This window comes from Dreissena polymorpha, chromosome 15, assembly GCF_020536995.1.
Source record: "Dreissena polymorpha isolate Duluth1 chromosome 15, UMN_Dpol_1.0, whole genome shotgun sequence".
NCBI classification, from domain to species: domain Eukaryota; kingdom Metazoa; phylum Mollusca; class Bivalvia; order Myida; family Dreissenidae; genus Dreissena; species Dreissena polymorpha.
Genome location: NC_068369.1, coordinates 62,654,578 through 62,678,645, shown reverse-complemented (window position 1 = coordinate 62,678,645; position 24,068 = coordinate 62,654,578). Strand labels below are relative to the sequence as shown.

The following is a 24,068-nucleotide window of genomic DNA, read 5'->3' as shown; positions in this document are numbered from 1 at the left end:
GGTTTTAGTTCCAACCCTTGAACTGATGAGCAGCAAACAGCATAAAACCTGAACAGACTGCCAGTTACTCGTAGGCTGTTCTGGTTTTATGCTTTTTGCACATTGTCGCTTGGCTGATAAGTGGTAAAAGAGTTAAAAGAGCCGTTTCATGCAATAATCGATCTTATGCCATATGTGGCCTACATTGCAATGGCAAAGTCTGGTCAAAAGCTTCACTGTCTACTATATCATAATGCAAGGTGTTGTAGTCTCATTAGCCAAAAGGGTAGCTCCTGACAACATTGGGTGATAATAAAGGTGAAGTTCAATATAAAAAATATTTGAACCTTAATGTATTACATGTTTTGATAGAGTCAGTTCAAGAATTAAGCTGATAGTTTTTTTAATTTAACTGAATTGCCTTTAGATGAAGCTTAAATGCCAATATTCAAGATTTGGAAGTTAGGACTTTCTGTGCTAATCTAAAAGCTTTCAATAACAAATCAAGGGGCAGGGGTGTTCTAACCTAAAAAATGGATGAAAATAACAGCAAACAAGAGATGTGTTTGTCAGAAACACAATGCCCGTGTGTGTATCAGAGTTTATTTTCAGGTCCTACCGGCCTCTTCACGAAGTCTTTATGGTCCGACCTGCCCCTGTGACCTTTCAGGGGAAAAAAATTAATTTTGAGCCAAAGTAGGTCAAATTTACCCCGGCTTCCCGGGTATTCGCCAAAGATATAATTTAGATCCAAATATACCAGTGCACGGTGGCCAATGAGACCTTAATGTGCACTGTTACCAGAACACAATGCCCCCTTTTGCACCGCTTTGAAATAAAATTTCAATATATCATTTGGCAGGTTTAGAAATTATCTCCCTTTTAAAGCTTATTACTTCCCTTGGATTGTATTTTTTTACTTTTGACCTTGAAGGATGACCTTGACCTTTCACCACTCAAAATGTGAAGCTTCATCAGATACACATGCATGCCAAGTATCAAGTTGCTATCTTCAATATTGCAAAAGTTATGGCCAATGTTAGAGTTTTCGGACGGACGCACAGACTGACGGACTGACAGACGGACTGAAATAGTTCAACTGCTATATGCCACCCTACTGGGGGCATAAAAAGATTGATTGAACAATTACATGAATTATGTATATTATGTGTATTATGTATTCAAATGCTAGCATTCATTTGGAGGAACTGAAAGGATGAAAAGACATTATTTTATTAAAAATAAGGTAAGTATTTATAAAATACCCGATAAAATTAATAATCTTTGTCAGAAAGCAAGTATATGGCTACAGAATATCTATGCAGCTTCTATAAATTTATAACTTATATCATAAGTACATCATTATAAAGTGCAATTCTCACTAAAAGGTGCAAAACAAACTGTGAACTCGTAAGATAACATACCTTTAAAACCATCATAACAGTTGCAATATCCTTCTGATGTACACAGTCCATTCAGTGAGCAATTGTTTGGACATTTCGGCATGTCGCAGGCCTCTCCTGTGAAGCCAGCATCACACTCACAGCTCATGGAGGTCGTATTGCACTGGCCATTACCTGAACAATTCCTGGGGCATACCGCTAGCCTGTGACACAGACAGTTACAGGTTGAACAAGACTATTGCCAAGCAATAAAAGTCCCCTACCTACGCAGGATCCACCATTTTCAGCAATATTTGTAGTTTATTTGTTGCCATAGCAATCAGAATTTTTGATGTAGGAACAAAATGAAATGACGTGCATAATCTCCATATTGCTGTCTGTCCTTGTTTCAAGTTTCATGAAAAAATATGAAGAACTTTTACAGTTATTGCAGGATCCACCATTTTCAGCAATATTTCTAGTCTCTTTGTTGCCATAGCAACCAGAATTCTTGATGTAGGAACAAAATGAAATGACTTGCATAATCTCCATATTGCCATCTGTCCATATTTCAAGTTTCATGAAAAATAATGAAGAAATTTTAAAGTTATCACAGGATCCAGAAAAGTGTGACAGACTTACAGACCCACAGAGCGCAAACCATAAGTCCCCCTCCGGTTTCACCGGTAGGGGACTAAAAACAGGTAATAGTTTTGGATACTGTGTACCAGTACCAGGTAATTATAAGTCTCATTCTGTGAATACTGAGCCTAATGCATGTGTGTCAAGTGTCTGAGCCTTATGCATGTGTGTCAAGTGTCTGAGCCTTATGCATGTGCATCAAGTGTCTGAGCCTAATGCATGTGTGTCAAGTGTCTGAGCCTTATGCATGTGTGTCAAGTGTCTGAGCCTAATTCATGTGTGTCAAGTGTCTGAGCCTTATGCATTTGCATCAAGTGTCTGAGCCTAATTCATGTGTGTAAAGTGTCTGAACCTAATGCATGTATGCCAAGTGTGTGAATCTAATGCATGTGCGTCAAGTGATTCAGCCTAATGCATGTGTGTCAAGTGATTGAGCCTTATGTATTTGAATCATGTGTCTGAGCCTAATGCATGTGTGTCAAGTGTCTGAACCTAATGCATGTGTGTCAAGTGTCTGAGCCTAATGTTCTGTGCATCAAGTGTCTAAACTTAATGCATGAGCATCAAGCGTCTGAGCCTAATGCATGAGCGTCAAGTGTCTGAGTCTAATGCACACGTGTCAAGTGTCTGAGCCTAATGCATGTGCATCAAGTGTCTGAGCCTAATGCAAGTGTATCAAGTGTCTGAGCCTAATGCATATGCATCAAGTGTCTGAGCCTAATGCAAGTGTCAAGTGTCTGAGCCTAATGCATGAGCGTTAAGTATCTGAGTCTAATGCATGTGCATCAAGTGTCTGAGCTTAATACATGTGTGTAAAGTGTCTGAACCTAATGCATGTATGCCAATTGTCTGAATCTAATGCATGTGCATCAAGTGTCTGAGCCTAATTCATGTGTGTCAAGTGTCTGAACCTAATGCATGTATGCCAAGTGTGTGAATCTAATGCATGTGCGTCAAGTGATTCAGCCTAATGCATGTGTGTCAAGTGATTGAGCCTTATGTATTTGAATCAAGTGTCTGAGCCTAATGCATGTGTGTCAAGTGTCTGAACCTAATGCATGTGTGTCAAGTGTCTGAGCCTAATGTTCTGTGCATCAAGTGTCTAAGCTTAATTCATGAGCGTCAAGTGTCTGAGTCTAATGCACATGTGTCAAGTGTCTGAGCCTAATGTCCTGTGCATCAAATGTCTGAGCCTAATGCAGGTTGTCAAGTGTCTGAGCCTAATGCATGTGCGTCAAGTGTCTGAGCCTAAAGCATGTGTGTCAAGTGTCTGAGCCTAATGCATGTGCCTCAAGTGTCTGAGCCTAATGCAAGTGTGTCAAGTGTCTGAGCCTAATGCAAGTGTGTAAAGTGTCTGAACCTAATGCAAGTGTGTCAAGTGTCTGAGCCTAATGCAAGTGTGTCAAGTGTCTGAGCCGAATGCAAGTGTGTCAAGTGTCTGAGCCTAATGCAAGTGTGTCAAGTGTCTGAGCCTAATGCAAGTGTGTCAAGTGTCTGAGCCTAATGCAAGTGTGTCAAGTGTCTGAGCCTAATGCAAGTGTGTCAAGTGTCTGAGTCTAATGCAAGTGTGTCAAGTGTCTGAGCCTAATGCATGTGTGTCAAGTGTCTGAGCCTAATGCATGTGTGTCAAGTGTCTGAGCCTAATGCATGTGCATCAAGTGTCTGAGCCTAATGTCCTGTGCATCAAGTGTCTGAGCCTAATGTCCTGTGCATCAAGTGTCTGAGCCTAATGCATGTGTGTCAAGTGTCTGAGCCTAATGCATGTGCATCAAGTGTCTGAGCCCAATTTCCTGTGCATCAAGTGTCTGAGCCCAATTTCCTGTGCATCAAGTGTCTGAGCCTAATGCATGTGTGTCAAGTGTCTGAGCCTAATGCATGTGTGTCAAGTGTCTGAGCCTAATGCATGTGCATCAAGTGTCTGAGCCCAATTTCCTGTGCATCAAGTGTCTGAGCCCAATTTCCTGTGCATCAAGTGTCTGAGCCCAATTTCCTGTGCATCAAGTGTCTGAGCCCAATTTCCTGTGCTTCAAGTGTCTGAGCCCAATGCATGAGCATCAAGTGTCTGAGCCTAATGCATGTGTGTCAAGTGTCTGAGCCCAATTTCCTGTGCATCAAGTGTCTGAGCCCAATTTCCTGTGCATCAAGTGTCTGAGCCCAATTTCCTGTGCATCAAGTGTCTGAGCCCAATGCATGTGTGTCAAGTGTCTGAGCCTAATGCATGTGCATCAAGTGTCTGAGCCTAATGCATGTGCATCAAGTGTCTGAGCCTAATGCATGTGTGTCAAGTGTCTGAGCCTAATGCATGTGCATCAAGTGTCTGAGCCCAATTTCCTGTGCATCAAGTGTCTGAGCCCAATTTCCTGTGCATCAAGTGTCTGAGCCCAATGCATGTGTGTCAAGTGTCTGAGCCTAATGCATGTGCATCAAGTGTCTGAGCCTAATGCATGTGCATCAAGTGTCTGAGCCTAATGCATGTGTGTCAAGTGTCTGAGCCTAATGCATGTGCATCAAGTGTCTGAGCCCAATTTCCTGTGCATCAAGTGTCTGAGCCCAATTTCCTGTGCATCAAGTGTCTGAGCCCAATTCCTGTGCATCAAGTGTCTGAGCCTAATGCATGTGTGTCAAGTGTCTGAGCGTAATGCATGTGCATCAAGTGTCTGAGCCCAATTTCCTGTGCATCAAGTGTCTGAGCCCAATTTCCTGTGCATCAAGTGTCTGAGCCCAATTTCCTGTGCATCAAGTGTCTGAGCCTAATGCATGAGCGTCAAGTGTCGTCTCAGATTAGCCAGTGCAGTTGCAGAGGCTTATCAGTGTCAACAATTTTCTCAAAGACTTGAATTTTGATAAGATGAGACTTTCTTTAAACAGAAAATACCATAAAAGCAGTAAGTGTCGTCCATTATTAGCCAGTGTGGACTGTACAAGATAATCTGGGATGATACTTTACACACATCATGACATGCATATAAGGGCCCAGTTTTCCAAGGAGGCAGCTCTTATTTGAAAACCGAGGTGTAACAAAACTATAAATCAAAAAGCATCAAATATGTCCCTTTGACACAAATGTCTAACTTATTGACCATAGTAAATATTTTTGGTAAAGGATTTTGTTCCAAGTTCTTTAAGTTGATATGACTGCAAGCTTTACTGTTAGGCTAACAAGCCAGCATATAGAATATAAGGCCACGACTTTTTTTTTTATTGGTTTACAAAAATTATTTTGAAAATGGTCCATCGGGCGGTCGAAAAAAAAAAAAAAAAAAAAACATCATTGGAAAAAAAAGTTAATACTAATAACATCAGAACAAAGACAACATATCTTTTATAACCTTAACACAGAGACAAAAAATCAAATTATGCAATAAAACACATCTATATCTTCAAATGAAATGAGTCCTAAAAGCACCTTTTGTAACATCAGGCAATTTTAAACACTCCATTACATGACATGCGTTCTTCTCCCATTAAAACGAAAAACTGCGCTTCATTTCCATAATTCAATGCGCACCATTACGCAATGCGATGCCCGTTGCATAAATCTTATATAAGATAAACTACTCATACACAAATTACCTGGTATGTGTTTGCTCTTACTCGACTTATGAGATCGTGCATGAAAAAAAATCGAGGTAGATCGATCCATGCGTCGTCGCGGTAATGTTTGTCAAAGTTGTTGTTGTCATGAAAACTCGTTGATTTACAAAGCAAAACGTCTTATTTGAACTGACGCGAATTAATTTAATCATATTTGTCAACTTCGCTTTTGCTTTATTTTGATAATTTAATCCAAAGTTTAATGTTAGCAAGTGTTTTTTTTTACTGGAATTGTAAACAAGGAGTCAGTTAAAGTCTTCCGAAAATGTGCAGCCTGTGTGAATTGACAGTTTGACGTCATCAAAGGAAAGCCGCTTTCTGTCGGAAGCAATAAAGCGACAAATTTCGCGCCGAAAAAATTGGCTTCCTTTGTCTAGCAATCAACATGCCGAACCAATCGTGTGTTTGTTTCTTAATTGCAATCCTCCAATTTAATAAAAGCACGTGCATAGCTCCGCCTTCGAATCGTTTGCAGAGAACGGAGGCGGAGTTTAACTGTTAATTGAGCAAGTGTTTTACGCAAGTTGAGTTCCGATTTGCCGAAATTACTCGGCCCTAAGCATTGAAACGACAAATACATTTATCAATGATTTTCCGAGATATACCGATTTGTTCCGATTTCCAAACTTTGTGTACAGTTCCTATAAACTATGGCGGACGTGTTTACAAAATTCCTAAACACATATATCGTAAATAATGGCAGTGTTTTATTGGATTATTTATACTAATTATCAAATACTTTTTTATCTACTATAATATCGGGTTTGTTTAATATAATTAACATGTTAAACAATATAGTTGCGTCACATACTCGGAAATAAATTTTGATGGGGTCGACATGTTACTGACGCTGATTTTCTTATTGTCTGTAATTTTTACCCGAAATAAATTTTGAGAAGTGCCCATAAAAGGACTGGTACATAATGTGTCACATTGAAAAATATCCCGATCTCTGCAATATATGTGAACCAATCGGTGATTGTACGTACTTGATTTTATTCGCAACCGTACTCAAACCAGATCGATTTTTTTCTCGTTTCGCTCGTTTTGCAGTGCGGTCGGGAATAAAATATTTTAAAAAAAGACGATTTTCCGATTTTATTTTTTTTCCCATTTTCCAAAAATTAGGGTCGGCGGTTTTGTAAACCAAGAAATATAAAAGTCGTGGCCTAATTCAGAAAAAGTGAAGGCCATAGATTTTATTTCTTTGCCACTGAACAGATTGATTAATGTGGGGGAGGGAAGCGAAAGTAAAAGCTTTGAAAACGGCAGGGTTTTTGTTAGTGATTTCAGTTGAAGCACAATCCTGCATTTTGATGTAATCAAGTTTAACTTTTATCATTTTGACTACAGAAAAATAAGCCTTGCCATCAATTTGACACTGTTTGTAAAACATGCATGCCCTCCATATGGGTTGTCAGTTGTAGTGGCAGCCATTGTGTGAATACGTTTTCTGTCACTGTGACCTTGACCTTTGACCTAGTGACCTGAAAATTAATAGGGGTCATCTGCCTGTCATGATCAATGTACCTATGAAGTTTCATGATCCTAGGTGTAAGCTTTCTTGAGTTAATCATCTGGAAAACAGTTTACTGTGTCAAGTCACCTTGACCTTGACCTTTGACCTAGTGACCTGAAAATCAATAGGGGTCATCTGCGAGTCATGATCAATGTACAGTCCAACCTGTTAATAAAGACCACTCAAGGGATTTGGTCGTTGTGGTCTTTGTTCACAGGTGGTCTTTATTCGCAGGGTCGCTCGAAACTTTGCAAAATATGCTAGTAGTTTTTTTAACAGGTACCTTATCTATGTATGTGCTCTATTGTTTAAATGTTTGAATACTTATGCATGTATAATGAAATAGAGGATTGAAAACACAGTTTTGTTTTACATTTGTATATTTATTACATGTTGTATTTCTATTCCCTTATGTTTTTATTATTTATTTAATTTATCATATACTGTATAAATAACTATTGACATACATGTATACGTACATGTACATGTAATTATACAGAGAACAAAGTACAAAATACTCATAACATAGCAAACATTTATACATGAAATACATGAATCACTACTACACAACTAGTAAAGTTGACAATAATGGACAATAAATGACATCTGATATTTATATGAGACTGTCTACAACTGTGTCCTTTACCTAACAAACTAATGACCTTAACGCGTTGATTTTTATGATTGCAGTGGTCGTTGTAAGCTATCAAAATGGAGATTTGGGAATGTAAAAGGGTGGTCGTTGGTCTTTGTTCACAGGTGGGCTTTATTCGCAGGTTCAATATATAGTGAAATCGTTCGGGAGGAAATCGGTGTGGTCGTTATTGACTGTTGGTCGCTATTAACAGGCGGTCGCTCGGGCAGGTTGGACTGTACCTATGAAGTTTCATGATCCTAGGCAAAGCGTTCTTGAGTTATCATCAGGAAACCGTTTTACTGGTTCGAGTCACCATGACCTTGACCTTTGACCTAGTGACCTGAAAATCTAAAGGGGTCATCTGCGAGTCATGATCAATGTACCTATGAAGTTTCATGATCCTAGGCGTAAGCGTTCTTGAGTTATCATCCGGAAACCATTTTACTGGTTCGAGTCACTGTGACCTTGACCTTTGACCTAGTGACCTGAAAATCTATAGGGGTCATCTGCGTGTCATGATCAATGTACCTATGAAGTTTCATGATCCTAGGCCTAAGCGTTCTTGACTTATCATCCGGAAACCATTTTTCTGTGTTGAGTCACTCAGTGCTCCAGCTAGGATTTCAAAAGGGCAGGGGGTTTTTTTGTCAAAAGGGCACTTTCGACGCGCAGTATATTGTCAAAAGGGCACTTTCGACGCGCAGAATTTTGTGAAAAGGGCACGTTCGAGCGCGCGGGTGTTTCTGGAATGCTTCCTATTGCATGTTAATTTATATGTTATAAATAATTGTATTATTCCCATTATTATTAAACCATTCAAATATAATGGCTGCAATGAGGATTAAAATAATAACATAATTTATGAATTATCATGTGTAAAAAAAAAAAAAAAATTTTTTTTTTTTTTTTTTTTTCAGAGAGGGGGGGGGGCAGGGCGGGGGTTCGGGGGGCAGGGCGGAGGTTCGGGAGGGCAGGGCGCGGCGCCCTTCGATTAAGGCCTAGCTGGAGCACTGGTCACTGTGACCTTGACCTTTGACCTAGTAACCTGAAAATCAAAAGGGGTCATCTGCAAGTCATGATCAATGTACCTATGAAGTTTCATGATCCTAGCGTAAGCGTTCTTGAGTTATCATCCGGAAACCATTTTACTGGTTCTAGTTACCGTGACCTTGACCTTTGACCTAGTGACCTGAAAATCGATAGGGGTCATCTGCGAGTCATGGTCAATGTACCTATGAAGTTTCATGATCCTAGGCGTAAGCGTTCTTGAGTTATCATCCGGAAACCATTCGGTGGACGGACCGACGGACGAACCGACCGACCGACATGTGCAAACAATATACCCCCTCTTCTTCGAAGGGGGGCTTAAAAAGGACTTGAAATGATCTTTAATGGAAATAATAAGTTTTTCTGAAAATCCTTTATTCATTATTATGATAAATAAGCTATAACAAAACCTTAAACATATAGTAAGGAACATTTCAAATTACTTCAGTTTTTTAAACTTAATAATTTTTATTTTGACCCAGTATAATTTTGACACCTTGGGTCATTTTGACTCCTCGTTTTCAAAATCTACTGAAATTCCTGTATGTGGTGCAAAATTTAATGAATAAGGTCTGTTCTTCCATGTTTAGATCTTCCCATTTCTATTACCTGTATTTGAGATGGAAACCTGTCATGTTGTATGCAGCATCACTGTAGAAGTAGATATAGGCCTTGCCTGACTTGGCAACTATCTCTCCCACTGCCGTGCTGGTGTTCAACTCCTGCTGTACCAGCCCACTGGAGATACAATCAACCAGCAGTTGGATTACATCAATACATCACCAGCAGCAAGGTAGAAATAATAGCAATAAATGTCACTGTCATCTTCATCATTATCATCATAAGAAGCTGTGATGACATAATAATCATTATCATGATCATCATAATAATCATAATCATACCAGTTATAATCATAATCATTATAATCATAATCATCATAATAAACATCATCATCATAATAATCATAATCATCTGGTAATAATCATAATGATTATAATCATAATCATAATCATAATCATCATTATCATCATCATAATCATCATCATCATCATCATCATCATCATCATCATCATCATCATCATCATCATCATCATCATCATCATCATCATCATCATTATAATCATAATCATATAACATCATATAAATATTGTACAGATGCATCCGCATAGCTTTCTTTTTAAGGTAAATACTTTTTATGATTAACCCAGAATGACAGTCATAAAATTTACAATTCATACCATATTATATTTTCTTAAACTGGCTAATCAAACAAACTAAGTGGTAAATACGCAGTTCACTGATTTCATTCGTACCCCACTGTACCAAGACTGGATATTTACATACTACATTTATCAGTAGTGTAAATCAACCCTGCATTCAGATGTTACATCATCTGCACATCTAAAAGCATCCGGGTGTATGTTATTCATGGTTATTTATGCACAGACAAATTACTGATCAGGGAGGACACTTACTGCTCTTGCAGAACTCTTTGTTTCATGGACGTCTCTTCCAAAACAAAAATCCACTCTTGGCAGAAAGTTTTGTCCCTGATTAGCCTGTGCGGACTGCATAAAGCCCAGTTTTCCCAGAACCAGACTAATTTTCATCTTACCTGTAAGAGGCTATGAGTGGGGCAAACACCGAGTCCCCATCAAAGATATAGAGGTGGTCCCAACCACATTCAGTGGCAAACTGGTGAGTGGCCAGGCGTATGGGACCTCCAGGGGGGTTGGGTACCACCAGCCACATGCACTTGTTATCTGTCGTGTAGTTACCAGACCCATCCGTTATAATCCCACTTTGGTTTGTGAGTCTGTAAATATAGAAACGCATGTCAGAATTTTATTGGAAGTGGCGATACTCGAAAAATAGCCCTACAATGTAAAAATTAAAAAAAGAAAACAGAGAGGTTTGTGACACAAGTTTTGAGAAGTTGGTGACTCGAATGTTCACTATTTTAACAAGATTGTGACTAATTTTCTCACAATCTTAAAAGTTCATGACTCATTTTTTTACAATTTTAAAAACTTTTAGACTGTTTTTTTCACAAACTAAGTGGCAAAAGAATGCTTCACAAACACAATAAAAAAGGTCTAGATCATTCAATACTTGTTTGGAATAAATTGTTATCAATAAAAAATAATAGCTTTTCTAGATTACGCCAAATAGTCATTAGATATTTAAATCACCAATACATGCAATTATTAAAACATCGCTATTTGCATAAGCTGACAAGTCAATTCCAGAAGATGTGTGAAACAAACTAACAACAATATTTCACTGAATTATATTCAAAATGAATAGAGGATCTTTGTTGGATTCCATGAAATATCGATTTTATTTCACCAATAATCATACAAATAATATTTTTTAGCCACAAGTGAAAATACATATATTTGCATGATCACTAGTGAATTAAAATCTGTATTCCACCGAATCAAACAAATTTTCCTTTTATTTTATGCTGTTTTTCCACCGTTTATTTACATTGTAAAAGAGTTTAACTGGAGAATTTTGCTGGAATAATGGTGTCATTTCTTAGAAAAACTGACATAATTGCACAGTTAAACAGTGAAATATTGATATTTTTCACTGTTTGACAGTGAAATATCAGTTTTATTTCACTGACATTTCTCTTTAAACCACAGGAAAGCATAAAATAAACAAAGTTATCTTAATGCAAAATTAAAGTATCTTGTTTAGTAATGTACATGTACAAGTTTAAATAGCCTATTCCGATTGTCTCAAGGACTACATGTGTACATGTACTTTTTTTATAAATCTTGGAATGAAATCTAAAAAATAGTGTTGACAATACTCTGGGGAAATGAAACATTTAAACACACCAGGAAGAATGGACAGTAAACAAAGTGTCAGCTGAATCACTCTGTTTAAACAAGAAGTTTATGGCGTTCTCAACAAGTATTTATTGTTTAACACAGCCATAAATAAGACATAATGGGGCGGAAAACAAACATGTGACAATGTTACAAGTTTCATATTTACAGGTTTATTGATGTTAACACAAGTGTTTGACATACATGTGTATGATGCTGTTTATGCTGACAGGTTACAAGTGGTGCATGGGTAAGATTCAGCATTATCTGCAGAAAGACCACAAGTTTGTGGTTGAAATGAGGACAAGCACTGAGGCTGGTTAAGGAGGCTGGGACTAGTCCCCCAATTTTTTAAAGGCAAATGAATTCTTCAGAAATGAATTCTTCAGGCTTTACCACTCAGTTAAGCACTTTGACACATTTGTAGTCCCTTAGAAAAGCTTATTGAAGTAAAGACCTTTTTTTAACAGAATTAAGTTTTTCAGCCTTCATTACCAACCATCAGATACTGACGACCAGCAAACAGTGAGTTACTCACAGGCTGTTCTGGTTTTATGGTGATTGCATATAGCCATTTCCAGTTTGCTTCTGAGCTTGAAAGGGTTAACAATTACAAATGGTGATTGGTCATGAAATCCTTTCTATGACCATTCTCCCCCTACCTCTGATTCAACTAGAGCTTTGTCACAGACGTGACGTATACCCCCACGTGCCGCATTGACACAGACTATTTTGCATGCTGTCTTCACAAAACAAGAGAATCTAATTTATGGGAATTTTAAAGAATTATTATGCCATTATCATTTAAAATAATATTTTGTGATTTATAGCCTTTTGACCTTTGAACTCTTGAATTATTTCAGATGACACGCCATCCAATGAATGTGAGCAAAATTAATGTACAGAGTCATTTTAAAATTTCACAAATAATGACATAGTTATGGCCCAGACAAAAACATTTATTGCCATTTTTGACCTTTGAACTAAGTGTGACCTTGACCTTGGAGATATCGATGTAATTCTTTTGCGCAAAACACCATCAAATGATGGTGAACAAAAGAGCCAAAGGATTTTAAAATCTCACAATAAACGACATAGTTATGGCCTGGACAAGCTCATTTATGGCCATTTTTGACCTTTGAACTCAAAATGTGACCTTGACCTTGGAGATATTGACCTAATTCTTTAGCGTGACACGGTCCAAAGATGGTGAACAAATGTGCCAAATGATTTAAAAATCTCACAATGAACGAAATAGTTATGGCCTGGAAAAGCTCATTTATGGCCATTTTTTACCTTTGCACTCAAAGTGTGACCTTAACCTTGGAGATATCAACGTTGTTCTTTCGCGCGACACTGTGCACCGTCCAATGATGGTGAACAAATTTGCAAAATAATTTTAAATTCTTACAATGAACAACATACATGTAGTTATGGCCCGGACAAGCTCATTTATGGCCATTTTTGACCTTTGAACTTTAAGTGTAACCTTGACCTTGGAGATATCGACGTTATTCTTTCGCGCAACACACCGTCCAATGATGGTGAACAAATGTGCCATAGGACTTTTAAATCTTACAATGAATGACATAGTTATGGCCAGGACAAGCTCTTTTATGATCGTTGAACTCAAAGTGTGACTTTGACCTTGGAGATATCGAGGTAATTCTTTCGCGCGACACACCGTCCAATAATGGTGAACAAATTTGCCGAATGATTTTAAAATCTCACAATAAATGACACAGTTATGGCCCAGACAAGCATTTGACCTTTGAACTCCAAGTGTGACCTTGACCTTTGAGATATTGACATACTTTTTTCACACGACACACGACACACCATCCCATGATGGTGAACAAATGGTGAACAAATGTACCAAGTCATTTTAAAATCTAATCATAATTTACATAGTTATGGTCCGGACAAACTTTCAGTTTAAAACACACAAGTGACCCCATGACCTAGTTTTTGACCTGGCATGACCCATATTCAAACTTGCCCCAGACATCATCTAGATACAACTTCTGACTAAGTTTGGTGAAGATCAGATGAAATTTCAGGACATACCGACAGACCGACCGACCAACAAAGTGACTCCTATATAGTTCCCATTACCAATGGTAATGGGGGTATAATTAGGGTAGTTGTCAGTTACTTGCATAAGCATGTGATCATTACAGGGGTAAACCAGTCAACCCAGGAAACGTGCAAGAATTGTAACTGATGACCATTATACATTTACATTGTATGACTTAAATACTGTTGAAAATGGGGAAAAACCCAAACAAAAGAAATTCAGCTTTGTTACAAATATGACTTATACATGTACCGCCACACAACTTTGTCAGCTAGATGTATTTGTAAAGGAAACAAAATAACTCTAGAAAATGTGGATCATTGGGCATTAAAAAAGGTCTGTGTTGCACATGTACAATTCATCATGATGCCAGATATTCTAAGTTTCAATTTAATTGCTTGTGAATTGTGGAATACGTTTCCTCCTCATATAAAAAAACATTATTTTATATGAAGTGATATTTATAACATTTTACATGAAAAGATACTGATTACATTTTGTAAGAATTGATTACTGAACAAAATAACAAACAACAAACTGACACTATAAACAGGATACAAACTAATGTCATCATTTTCAATTACTGACTTTTTTTGTAAATTAACGAACATGTCTTGGGAGAAAGGGCCTTCTTCTCAAAGTCTCCAATTTTTAATGAAATATTAAAAAACATTACAGAAAATTGGAATCATTATTTTACAAATTGAAACAAGAGATGTGTTTGTCAGAAACACAATGCCCCCTATTGCGCCACTTTGAAGCCATATATATATGACCTTGACCTTTCACCACTCAAAAAGTGCATCTCTTTGAGATACACATGCGTGTCAAATATCAACTTGCTATCTTCAATAATGCAAACTATAACCAAGGTTAAAGTTTTGGGACACACACAATGAATGAATGACAGACAGACAGGCCAAAAACAATATGCCCCCGATCTTTCGATACGGGGGCATAAAAAGCTTTTTATTAAATGGCTTGCATAGGCGTGTATAAGTCAAACATAAAGTGAAACAAAAAACGGGTGCCACGCTGGGCTGCAGGTGCAGTTTTGAATAGATGAAAGCTTATCAGATGTTATTTTTTTTAGAGGTCACAGTGACCTTGACCTTTGACCTAGTGACCCAAAAATGGGTGTGGCATGTAGAACTCATCAAGGTGCAGCTACATATGAAGTTTCATAGTTGTCGGTTGAAGCACTTTGATTTTAGAGCCAATGTTCAAAACCTTGACAAAATGTTAAGGTTTTAGCACGACACGGACGACACGACGACGGACACGACACGACGAGCTGGCTATGACAATACCTCGGGTTTTCTCAGAAAACAGCCGAGCTAAAAATAAAACTAAGACTTCAAGGTCTGGCTTTCTGCACAAGGCCACATAATGACAGAACACTTATAACATTGAATTTCATAATAACTAGATACATGTATAGATGTTAAGTCTGATACTATCTATACTTGCCTATACATCTACATATATCTGCTAACTACATATATTACTAATATGACTCTATTAAATAACTTTGATAACACCCTCTTTTTCACGGATCTTTCACCTGATCACACCTGTATTGTAATTATTTATTGACAATTCAAGTTTTAACACTATAAACCTCATAATTATAGGCACACACTACGTCTACATGTAGTTAAGAAAAAAAAAATCCATTTGATGCTGTCAGCTGTATCTACATCCGACAACCACATTATCCAAATGATTGCCGTCAATTATACATAAGTTTAAAGAGTTCACATTAAACGTAACAAATGTTAAGATCTCTCTAATTAGGGACAATTAGTTTCGAAGAATGCATACAATCCAAAGGTTTCCCATTAAGTTATAACACAATCATAGTTGTCATTAATTTTCAAGTATTTCCTTATTGACTTAAGACAAACAAAACCAAAGTGAAAAGTGATGTGATGGATGAATATAACTGTAATGCTTCAAACAAAACCATGATCAATATATAAAATTTCAATTGCAATACTGTGACAAACAGACACACATTCATGGTAATTTCACTAATCTTGCCTGTAACTTTGTGAATGACTTAATATTTACATTATAACCAAGTGGAAAATATCAGTATTTTTATAATCGTCAGAGACATTTTGTACTACATGTATTTGAAGATTGTTATTAATCAATGCACACAAATGTTAATATAACTAACCATCTGTCTCACATAAATATATGCAGCATGGAAATAACGTCTTTGTAAATTAGGAAAATCTGTCATATAAAAAATTAATGCACAACATTCATGACAGAGAGTCAGATGTACAACTTCAGGAAACCTTCATTGTATTAATACAACTTCAGGAAACCTTCATTACAACTTGATGTTTTAACACATTTGCAGACAAAAAACATTACTTAACAAAACAAAACTTTCCTTATCGATTCACTGGTCTGTGGGCATGTGCAAACATATTATATAACAATGTAAAAACACATGACGTATATATTACATGATCTACATGTAGCTACAGGCTATCAATGGCATTTCCATGACAACAATACCGCTTACTATTGTTACAGATGGAGTAACTAACATGCGAGACAATATTAAACATTATATAGGACTTTCACACATTGATACATAAAGTATCAATATTTGACTAATTATCAACAGTGATTTCACAGAACACAATGGAAACATGTTATCCAAAATGTTAAGTATATAACATTACATATTATATAACATATCAATAATAATTAGGTGATTTGGTGATCTTTCTGACAGGCACAAAGAAATGCCAAAAAGCAATCAAAATATATAAATATTACTAAACCAAATAAGTTTTGTCACTAATGATGAAGATGATATTCCTAGCTTATCTACATTTATATTTAACTTCAAACAATTCCATTAAAATTATAATTGGGATGGACACATGAAGTTGCAATTTCGAAGAGCATACAAATGAAATAAAAGCTTATTTATTTAAATTTTGTTTTGGGTTTTTCTCCCTCAAATCTGATAATATCACTCGAATGGATAAAAGTTGAATGGGAAATCGGGCAAACAAAAATCAGGGAAAATGGGCCTTGATTGTTTTAATGTTACATTAAACTTTAAAGAGCATTGTTTTAATTTCTCAAAAACAGACAATAACTATATATGAGATATTTCATAAAAAGTTGATCAGCATTTTCCTGTATTGTATAGGTATATGAATGGTCTGAAAAAGGAAGCTTTAAATACATAAACCTCATCGCAATTGGAATGCGGTTTCTTATCATAAGGGGATTTGTGGTCGCGCCATTTCTAGTTACAATTTGTCTTTTATTGAAAATATTTTTGTGATTTATTGCATAAATTGTATGCACTAGCTTCACTTATAAGGGCAACCATGTTTGCCAAAAATTAATATGCAATAACCAATATGCAGTTGGATATTTTAGATGTTGTATAAACTTATAAAACATACTTTACACACTACAATAATTAACTGCTTGCAAGTATGCATAACAAGTAGTGCATAAAATACATAATTCGTTCATAAAACCAATCAGTGCTTTCCGCAGGCCATTTACCCATCCGTGGCCGGGGCACTTGAATTTCTTAATCAGAGTCTGTATCCTTTTAAAATTTTCCGATCAGTGTATTTGTTCAGTAACTTCAACTAGCAATTTTGAAGGTTATAGTAATGACTTCAAAAAAAATTGTTACGATCCTCTGTCAATTACATATATCTCTTCACCAAACTAAACCGTTGTTTTGGAAAATTGATATTTGCCAATGAGATCCTCACCTTTAATGAGCGATCAGCAATTTACAGCTGAGTATTAATATTATGAATTAAATTAAAGAGTTGAATTTATGTTTTGCCAATTTTATGCATAAATTAAACAATTTCCATGAGGATTTAAAGGGATCTTTTCACAGTTTGGTAAATTGACAAAATTGAAAAAAGTTGTTTCAGATTTGCAAATCTTCGTTTTAGTTATGATATTTGTGAGGAAATAGTATTACTGAACATTTACCATAGTCTAATATAACCATTATATGCATCTTTTGACAATTTAAAAACCTAAAAGTTATAAAGCGTTGCAACGCGAAACGATTGAATAATTTGGAGAGTTCTGTTGTTGTCGTTTAAATTTACGAAACTACGAAAATTGCTTATATAAGGTATCAAATACGTCCTGCATGAACACTAGGCAGAATAGCAGAGGGCTAATGCGTTTTTACTCCAGGACTCCGGGAGTCACTGGTTCGAGCCCCTGTGCTAGCTACATTTTTTTCCTTTTTTTAATTTTATTCTTGATTTTTCACTGGAGCTTTTAAGATCCAGTGTTTACATTTATCAAAATAAAGCATTTAATGACTAACTTCAAAATATGCCAAAATCTGTGAAAAGGCCCCTTTAATCTGGTTAACATTAAGTAACTGACCATGATTTTCTTGTGAAGGTGTTCACCATAGAGACCATAAACATTTAAAGTTCCTATCAACAGACTTTATTTAAATACAAAATATTTACAAGGATATAACATTCGAAAGTTGTTTCATCAAATCTAATTGATCGACAGCTGCTTGAAAAATTAAAATTGCATCATAGAATATAATGTGCACCATACATGCCAAATTTTACAATAAAATAAATGTCACAAGTGTTTGTGACTATACAATAACAACTACATGTATATCCCTATATATTTTGTTTAATGACCTAGGACCTAAGTATACTTTTTATAATTGAAGATAATTACTTCAGAAAAAATCCATTGTAAAGTTAATCATTAACAATCTCAAGTGCACAAGGAAATTTATTTTAATACATACCAGTTCTATTTATGACAAAATAAAATTCAAGCATTGTTTGATTATGTTTTATCAAATTGTTTGAAAGCTGCTAAAGAAGACTAAAAATGTGACCACCATGATTATCATTGGCGCTTTACATGCCCAGTTTCCCAATATTGTAAACATCACATATTTGTGTGAGTGTACATTTTTTACAGCTTCTGTTTAAGTAAACTCATTTTATTTAATACAACAACAGCAGATAACACCTACTGTATAGTTTTTCTGACTTTTAAAATTGTATTATTAGCAGAAAAGTGTACAGAGGGGGTAATCACGTGACAGACAAGATCTATAGCAACGTCCATGCCGAGGCGGGTATTTTTCGTTGTTTTATACCCTTTATTACTTGTATTATTATTTTTTATTCCGCTCACTTTCCAGCCATATTAGGAAGATAGTTACTGGCTATTATTTCATAGTAATATTTGCTCTTTATCTAGACTTAACTCGATGCGAAATTTCTTAGCGGATGACCTAATAAGGGCTCCACTAAAAAAATTTGCGGGGAGTTAAGTCGAGATATAAAGTAAATTGTAATACAAAATAAACGCTTATCACCTTTTTACTGATATGGCTGGAAAGTGTGCGTCATTTAAAAAATAAACAGAAGTTATAAAGGGTATAAAACAGCGAAAAAATAACTGTCTCGGTATGGATGTCGCCATCTTGACTTTCACGTGATTACCCCCTCTGATGTAATTAGGAGCAAATGTGTAAAAAATGACACTCACCATCAGGGCTTGACACTAACTTTTCTTGCCTACTGACCCAAAGGACCACCAGCTTTCAGAAATTACTGGTCCTCCTAGATTTCAAGTGGTCCGACAATTTCTATGTTTTTTTACCTAAATTTGAACTAAATTTTCAAACTATCCACAATGTTTTGTGCATTTATAAAAAGATAACTATACTATCTACTAAACTATCTCTTATCCTTTTCATGTTTTCGATGTACTTCAAGCTTCTCTTCACTAGTTTTAGGTTTTTTAGGCGGAGGTTCAACCACTCCCTGAATAAAATTATACATCGCAAAAACTTGTAATCTTGAAAATACGCAAGTTTACTTTCCGGCAATATCAAAACATTATTCTGCGCCCTCCAGTGTAAATTCGCACGGTAAAACAAAGTATATTCTGATGGTACTTAGATCGATAACATGCTTATTATTGCTGCTTTTTCAAAATAATAAATACAATTTTTTAATTTCTCGATCCGAACGCTTGGAATTTTATGTTCATTTGTGTATCGATCACGGCGAAGTCCGGAAACATTTGCGGGAGACATTTGCGGAACTCAAATTGATTTCTTGATCCAACAACAGGTTTTTGTCATCCAGGGATCTAGAAAAATTTGAATTTCCAATATGTTGCTACTTTTATCAAGGTCTCGAGTCGGCCCATAAACTAATTATAAAATTATCGGTTAATTATGAACATATAAAGTTGTTTTATTGATGAAAACAGCTGTCCACCAGTAGTTCACAATAAGCTGGCCAGGATTTTTAACTGGTCCGACGGATCAACCAAATTTCTAGTTTCACTGGTCCTCCCTATTTTTACTGACCCCGGGTCAACAGACAACTGTAAGTGTCGTGCCCTGACCATTACAAGAAAAAAACACAGCATAGTATTGATTGGTTTCTTACATAAGGCCTAAAAAAAATAATGTTGTGGTTCTGGTAACATTGACAAAATTTCTAGGTAGGGTATGTACACCATGAAAAAGTGTTCCCATTATTGTGTAGTGATCTTCTTTGTATATTTATCATTTTAAGACTTTTTTTTCATTCAGGTGAGATTCAACTAGGGCTGTAACGATACATTCGAATATTCGAATTACTCGAATACGGCTGTGGACGAATCGTATTCATTATTCGCCACCTCCCAAACTGAATATTTGACGAATATCGAGTTTGAAAGTTTAATCATCTTATCTTACCTTACAAATGAAGGTTCATACAATAAACCACTTTATTTAAATGTTCTTCTCCTAATTCCGGCGTTTTTCATCATGTTTACCCCACCCATTATGTCACACAATGAGATTATCAACAAAAAATGGCGGGCACCAGTTGAATATTAAGTTTTATTTACGACATTGAATTGAAAAATCTTTCGATGGGTGTTTAATCTTTATTAAGTGAAATACGAGTGATTTGATGCTCGAACATACACACAAAGGATTAGCAGATGGAATTTCTTTTTTTGTTAATCTTTAAGACAAGTATTGTGCAACTTATCAACAAACATGGAGCCTAGCAAAGGGAATGCTATTGATATAGTTGACTCGCCTCAAATTGACAAATACTCATAGTTTCATACTATATAATGTCATGTCAAGTTGCTTAATTGTTCTACTTATGGATTTGATTGGTACTAGTCATGTTTTCAAAACTGTGTTCAAAGTTTAAGCAGTTCTAGTCAGTGTTTTGTTATTTTGCAGTGTTATATTTCATATTTTCAGTATGCAATGATACTCAATTAATCAAATTGACAAATACTCATAGTTTCATACTATATAATGTCATGTCAAGTTGTCAGTATTACTTTTGTTCATTGAAATTCATATTGCGAATAAATATTCGAGTTCGCAACCCAGCATTCATATGTATTGTATTCGTTAACTAGTGTATTCGTTACAGCCCTAGATTCAATCTATGATAAAAACCAACAGAACTACCACCAAGATTCCGGTATACTCCCAAAAACTAAGTTTAATACGGGTGTATGAACGAAAATCAAATGAATGCAACTTGATCAAAGAATATATCAATGTTATTAAATCACGTAATTGAAAGTTGAACCAACCACTCACGATCGCATGAAACTTACACAGTGCTTTCCAGAGCTCCAGATAAGGTCCGTACAGCCGTAAATACGCTTTTTTCATGAAGATTTACGCATTTATTTTTATAAACTGGACGTACAATTACGACAATTTGTATGTACACTCTTCTGAAACAAATGTTCATTTATTGAATAAAGTACATTATTTTAAATTACAGTATAACTTAACATCTGACCTGACTCTTCCTGAACAGTGTGTGCATGAGCTGCCTGCCCAACCAGGAAAACACTCGCATACTGTATTGTTTTGTTTACATTCTCCATTTTCACACGGCAAGTCTTTACATTTCTTTTGGCACGAAACATTTGATATTGCACATATCAGTATTATCAACATAAAAATTATACAGACATTTGGTCTTTTAAGTGAATGATTGTGATTATTTAACGATGATAACATTTTCTTTTTCTCTTCGGCCATTTTGACAGCCCGTTCCACGGACATTGCCGAAGCGTCTTCGGTTAATTACGGAAACTAACATTAATTACTGTTATAATATTCGCAACACGAAAACATGGAACCGTAAATAATAACACAATTTTCATAAAAGCAACAGCAAAAACGAATTTTATTGATAAAATCATTCGAAATTTAGGGTGACATTCATAGGGGTATGTAAGATGAATCTGTTATTTAACTTATAACCATAAATAATGCAATTGAACATTTGTCGCGAAATCGTATGACATTGCTGTTTGGTCACCAATTGCTATGTACGTGTTGTCTTTAATTTACTGGACAGCAAACATGAAACTACTTTAAAAGTGCTTAAGGTGTTAAATATGGCATCATCCCAGGGGTCACATGATTTATTCAAGACTTATTAAGTTAGATAACGTTTCTGTTATCACGAATGAAAGCACAGCCACAAAAACCAAGATTTTGATATTTGATGTCAGTGTGGCTCTAGTATAAATATCAAATATTTTTCTATGAAAAGGAAAGACACAGAAATGTATTATTTAGCATGTCACATCGTACAGTGGTTCTATGCTAAGTTTATTTTAATCATACTCATGTGGTCAAAACTGGCTATGCTTGAGGGGTCAAACAATTTTTTAAACTTTCATTGTAAAAAAACCACTCTGAAATTTACTGATCAACTTATGCACTTGAAGTCCAAACTTTAGATATGCCTCAAGGGTTACATGATTTATATAGACTTACATACTTAATGACTTAAAAGAATGTTATTCTTGCAATCCGCAAGAGTTCAATACTTTGTGTGCAATATTGTATAGTCTTACTGCACTGGAGTCAAAATTAGCCCCATCAAAGTGGTGAATCTTCTTTGTTTATGTATATTGTGAAGACTTGTATTTGTCTCAGATCATATCAAATTTGTGTCATACACAGTAAACAAAAACACTACAAAAACTACAGTTATTACACAAATATCACAAAATCAGTTGTTTCCTATATGTCTCAGGTGAGCGACCTAGGGCCTATAGGCCATATTTATAGAAGCTCTATTCAAAAGTTGTATAACAGTGGTTTTCCTGCTTTAAAAAAAGCTGTTGTATGGACCAAATCACAGCACGGTGTATATGCATATCGGTGGCCTCTCTGTCAAAATGCTGTCTCTCTGTTCATTCCTGGCTGCCTCTCTGTTATATACAAGAAAATGGATGATCTACATTTACAAAACAGGTAAGAAAATATAAAATTAAAACCTGTTAACACGTTTGTGCATAAAAAGAGGAGGTCCATGAGTTGAAGCATATATCCAGCTAAATGTTCACAGTATTCCGCAAGCCCAAACACTTATCACAACCTCTATCGAAGATGAAATGATGACGAGGTTGGTGGAACAATCGTGCATACATGTCACTTTCATGACTTTTTAACATAGCTTTTCCCTAATATGTCAAATATCTAGTGTCATTGATATCATCTTTATGATCAAAGCCTTACGTTCAATGTACGCTATATAGTAATTTTCATCAATTTTACTTTAAAAATGCCTACTTTCGCTTTTGTTGTGGCACGGGAAGCCTCTTGATCGGCTCACTTTTTTCGCACGGGTAGCCTATCTAGTCGTCGATTGACACTGGCATGGGAACACTCTCCATTACATTTCTTGTTAATAAACCTCAATATTTGAACAAGTATTGCAAATTAGATCAAACTAAACCGCTTGATCAAAGTTCTCTTCTCGAGTGGATACGACTTATTATAGGCTAGACTTTTACAAAATTGAGTCTTGTATTGTGCCCTTTTTTAGTTGTAAATATTTCATTTTTGAATATATATGAACACAATTTTGTGCTTTTGGCTGTTGGCCAAAATTAAAAGATAACATTGATATCAAATGAATAAACTCTGATACCAGGGCTCAGTGAACCAGGAAGCAACTAGTCCGAGTCCATGGACAGGGACGGCATGATACTTATTGACTGGTTCATCCACTTGTAAAAAGCCGTTTTAAAATGGGCCCTTTTGAAAATCTGAGGCTAGCGGGCGACAAGTTACTTGACTTGCACAAGAAAATCCATGAACTTGTGGCATTTTAATGAATCTTTGGTTTTTGCATTATGTACTCTAAACACGTGGCACCAATATGTTTTCATTATTTCAGCAATTTATCAACCCCATTTTCATTACAAACGGATTTATACATTTACATAAAGATACCACAAATATGTAGCCGATAGCGTTAGTCCAAATAATTACGTT

General features: G+C 35.9%; 2 protein-coding genes across 7 annotated transcripts in view; one reads left to right on the top strand and one right to left on the bottom strand.

Moving 5' to 3' along the window:
- The window catches only part of LOC127860429 (attractin-like protein 1), a 67,565-nt gene extending 45,717 nt beyond the window's left edge, over nt 1-21,848 (bottom strand). For all 4 annotated transcript variants that reach the window (XR_008039792.1, XM_052398503.1, XM_052398504.1 and 1 more), the window contains exons 1-4: nt 21,568-21,848; nt 10,416-10,616; nt 9,410-9,538; nt 1,404-1,585 (exon numbers count right to left, since the gene is read on the bottom strand). Coding sequence is in view for 3 of the 4 variants with exons in the window: in XM_052398503.1 (XP_052254463.1) it covers nt 1,404-1,585; nt 9,410-9,538; nt 10,416-10,616; nt 21,568-21,836 (781 nt within the window). In the remaining variant the exon portion in view is untranslated. The remainder of the gene's footprint in view (nt 1-1,403; nt 1,586-9,409; nt 9,539-10,415; nt 10,617-21,567) is intronic.
- A 5-nt stretch (nt 21,849-21,853) lies between these two features.
- Nucleotides 21,854-24,068, top strand: part of LOC127860430 (nucleolar complex protein 3 homolog) — an 85,483-nt gene continuing 83,268 nt past the window's right edge. For 2 of the 3 annotated variants that reach the window (XR_008039793.1, XM_052398506.1), the window contains exon 1: nt 21,854-22,003. The gene's annotated coding sequence lies outside the window, so the exon portion shown is untranslated. The remainder of the gene's footprint in view (nt 22,004-24,068) is intronic. The other variant, XM_052398507.1, reaches the window with a different exon arrangement.